The sequence below is a fragment of the Phytophthora infestans genome, genomic scaffold, assembly GCF_000142945.1.
Source record: "Phytophthora infestans T30-4 supercont1.3 genomic scaffold, whole genome shotgun sequence".
Taxonomy (NCBI): Eukaryota; Oomycota; class Peronosporomycetes; order Peronosporales; family Peronosporaceae; genus Phytophthora; species Phytophthora infestans.
Window position 1 is genome coordinate 1938128 of NW_003303756.1, and position 3652 is coordinate 1941779.

Here is a 3652-nt window from a genome sequence, read left to right on the forward strand (position 1 = left end):
AATATGGGGTCGGTGACCATTGGCCATACATAGCTTCAATGGTCACTGACCATTGAAACTATGTATGCCCTGCAGCGGGACAAACTAAAACGATTAAAACGCATGACGGCGTCATCGTCACCGACGCTAGAAGAGCGTCGATGAGTCAAGGGGGGGGCATCAGTCACCTTACATCAGCACCGAAAGGAGGAGGCGGCGGAATCCATTGCAGTGGCCTAGGGACATCACAGTGAGAATTCATCTGCGGATACCGCCAGCGGCAGCAGGTATCCGCAGAAGAAGAGGGTCTTCTACGCACGCTTAGGAAGCCACGCGCTGCAGAAAACAGCAGCGGCTGCTAGCATGTATTGATGCATCGGTATAGTAAGGAACGAGCATTAATTTTAAATAGCTCTCGTCTATGCCATTTGATACGGAGCTGTGGTTAATGTCATATGCATTTACCACTAATCGAGCTGCAGAACAAGTATTTAAATGAGTCCTTCACGTGCAGTATGTGGCTGTAGCATGCTGACAGCTGAGCACTTTATCTGTGATGCGTTGTGTAGCCAAATGCGAGCCCCTTCAGTGGCCGAATCTCTTTAATTGCAGGCAGCTTTTGCTGGCGATAGAATGCCATCACCCTTTGATCACTATGGGTGAATGAATGCAGAAGCGTTAGGAAGGGGGCTGTAGCGGTGACTTCGGGTTGCAGATGGGCCCGAAACGGTCGGTCTTTTCGTTTATGTGCAATTTTTTTATCACCTACTCGCATTGGCACAAACAACTCAAAGTAAAACCTTTAAAGTGTATAGTGGCCTCCCATCTTACACCCCCACTCCACCGCCGCGGAAAAAAATCGTCTTCCTATGTATTTGCGCGCGTAGTGTGCGACCTTTATAAAATGTGCCTTTTTTCAACACGATACGTAGCGTACCTACAAGGCACTGGAAGCAGTGTTTAAGTTAGCGCGGAGGCACGTGATTAAGCAATAACACGAAACGCGGAGGAACACCATGTTCTTGATGGGCTACAAGAAACAGCACGAAGCACGAAAGGCCACGGACAATGAACGAGGACTAAATCAATGAAGGCACCTAATGATTCTGAAAAGCACGAGCCATGGAAGAGCGCGCTACTCTAAAAAATGGGGAGGAAAAGAGTATGACGGGCGCGTACTGACCACGAAAGAGAGCTGAAATATTGCACCTCACAGTAGAGCACGTAGCTGTGACAACGCACGGAAAAATGATTATTTTGTTACACCACGGTGGAGTACGGAGCACGGTCGACGGACCAAACATGAAGCCGCAGAAGACCATAAACAGGAGATTACCAAGCATTGAAATACGGTACGAGGGTAGAACCAGAGCTCACTGAGCAACGAAGAGTGATACTACTGTAGCTCACGATGGAACGGACGACAGATCAACCTCGACACCACAAGATAACACGATAGTATGGACGGTGACCCAACTATTAACCCATGAGAGAATGCGCAGCCACGGGGGCTATAGACGGGAAATCAATCAGCCATGGGAGCTATAGACGGGAAATCACTCAGCCACGGAGCACGATACCAGTGAAGAACTGAGCTCACCGAGCCACGGAGGACGATATTACAGTAGCATATGATAGCACGGACGGCGGACCCACGGGGGAACGCTTCAAGAGAGCACGAGGCTACATCGCGGAGCACGATTGCATGACCTGATACGGTGGTCGACAGATTTACACTATGAGCTCGCGATAGCATGGTTAGCAGAACAACACCGCGATTGCCCCATGGATCATGAATTATTATTAACCACAAAACTGTGGAGCTCACGCAAACCCTTGGGAACACGAAATAGCTAACAGTTACGAAAGAGGTGGGGGGGGGGGGGTACGAGAGAGCATGAAATCAATGGGATAACGCATAGTCACTAAGCGATTGAGCTACGGGTGAGCTTAAAACCACCAGGCCAGGAAGGAAGCGGAAGAGCACGGGCCACGAAAGAACACGACATCCAATCTATAGTAGGAAGCATCGGTAGCCTACAAACCCACGGTATCTTACACCGCCATATGGGACTACGGAATGGTAGGGGCTTTATGTCACGAAACTACGTCCTATTGAGGTGGCTGAAGCCTTAAGGTACAAGATCCTAAGTGAAGTCACGCTGCACCACCAAGTATTTAAAATTCCGGACACCTCACATCTAGCAAATTATGCAGCCTCCGCCGCAAAGCGGCGGTGAGGTGCTGATCGAATACTTCGAAGCTGAGGAGGAGAACGGAGTTGACCCTAAAACCTTAGTGTATAGACAGATCTTTGAGCGTAGGTAAGAATAATTGCTTATTCGTTTTACACGTTGTTTCGCTAACAAACGAAACAAAACGTCGGCCCGCCTGAGCAAAGCAGAGGCCAGCGGCCTGCATGGGTGAGAATGTGGTCTCACTCTAAATACAAAACGTTTTTACAGCTACATGTCTCCCTTTAAAACTTTCATGATGTATAAAACACAAACATCAGCCCGCCGGAGCGAAGCGGAGGTGGGCGGCCTACACAGCTGAGACCCAATACTGACCCACCGCCGCAAAGCGGAAACGCTCGGCTAGTCCTAAGCTATCAAGGCTAGCATGGTGTCTGTCCACCCGTCACACGAAACGCTCAATTTTTAATGCTTTATCATTGGCTGTCGAGCCAAGCGAAGGCGGCTCCGATTGGTTGAAATGTGACCTTAATGAGTGGCTGAGAGGTATTGGCTGTAATTGGGTAAAAAAAAATAATTTTATTGGTCAAAATGTTTTTGTGAAACCTTCTTCTAACATTTGACAAAATGGAGCCGCTTGACTGCCGGACCTGTGAGGCCCGCGTGGTGCCGCCGCCCATTGACCTTGACGGTCTTGGGCTGGCGCTCCGGCAGTGTGCCTGCTGCAAAACGCTCCTGTCGTGGGATGCTTTTGCAGCTGGCTCCGCGAGAGCTGGGGGCCGTCGCTGCATTGCGTGTGCCAATGGGCCCAACGCACGGGCTTATTGGCACCGCTTCGATGCAGCCCCCGCACCACCGAAGCCAGCGTGGGCAGCGGATGATCGCTCTGGCCGTTGCTATGGGCACGCCGCCTCCACCGCCTCCGTCGCCACGACGACCCTGTACAGGGCACGAGCGTCACCGCTGCTGCCGCTACCGCATGCAGCGACGTCGTCGCTCGAAGAAGGTGGAGCTAGACATCTAAATGGGTACAATATAAAGTATTTCCATTGACTCAAAATATTTTTACTCATGACACTCTATTTTGTTATATTGGCAAAAAAATGCTTCTTTTTATATTGTCGCTTTTGTTACTTATATATATATTAATAAGCATTGTCTTACTTCGAAGTACTTTCTTATTGAAAAATATTTTGTAAAAAAGTTGTGCTGCGTAGTACATTAATGTGTGTCGTCTCATTTTACCGGTATGCTCGGAAGAACGATACTATTTATGGGCGGACGGGTTGCCGACAAGATCGTAGTACGGTTTAGAGTTCTAATTCAACAGCAACAAAACAACAACAGCAACAACACTTGTGAACAGTATCTTACGTAAAATTTGATTCTATGTAGTAATAACAGAATACGTTTAGAATTAAAAAAAATACTATATTATTTTGTAGCTGCTTATCATCACATTTGACTAGAATAAAACA

At 48.3% G+C, this 3652-nt stretch overlaps 1 protein-coding gene across 1 annotated transcript; it reads left to right on the top strand.

The window, feature by feature from the left end:
- Positions 1–2190: 2190 nt before the first annotated feature.
- PITG_02406 (uncharacterized protein) lies at positions 2191–3198 on the top strand (the record flags this gene model as incomplete). The annotated part of the gene is made up of 2 exons (XM_002907287.1): positions 2191–2303; positions 2808–3198. The coding sequence occupies 2 exons, from the start codon at positions 2191–2193 to the stop codon at positions 3196–3198; spliced, it is 504 nt and encodes a 167-aa protein (XP_002907333.1).
- Positions 3199–3652: the final 454 nt, after the last annotated feature.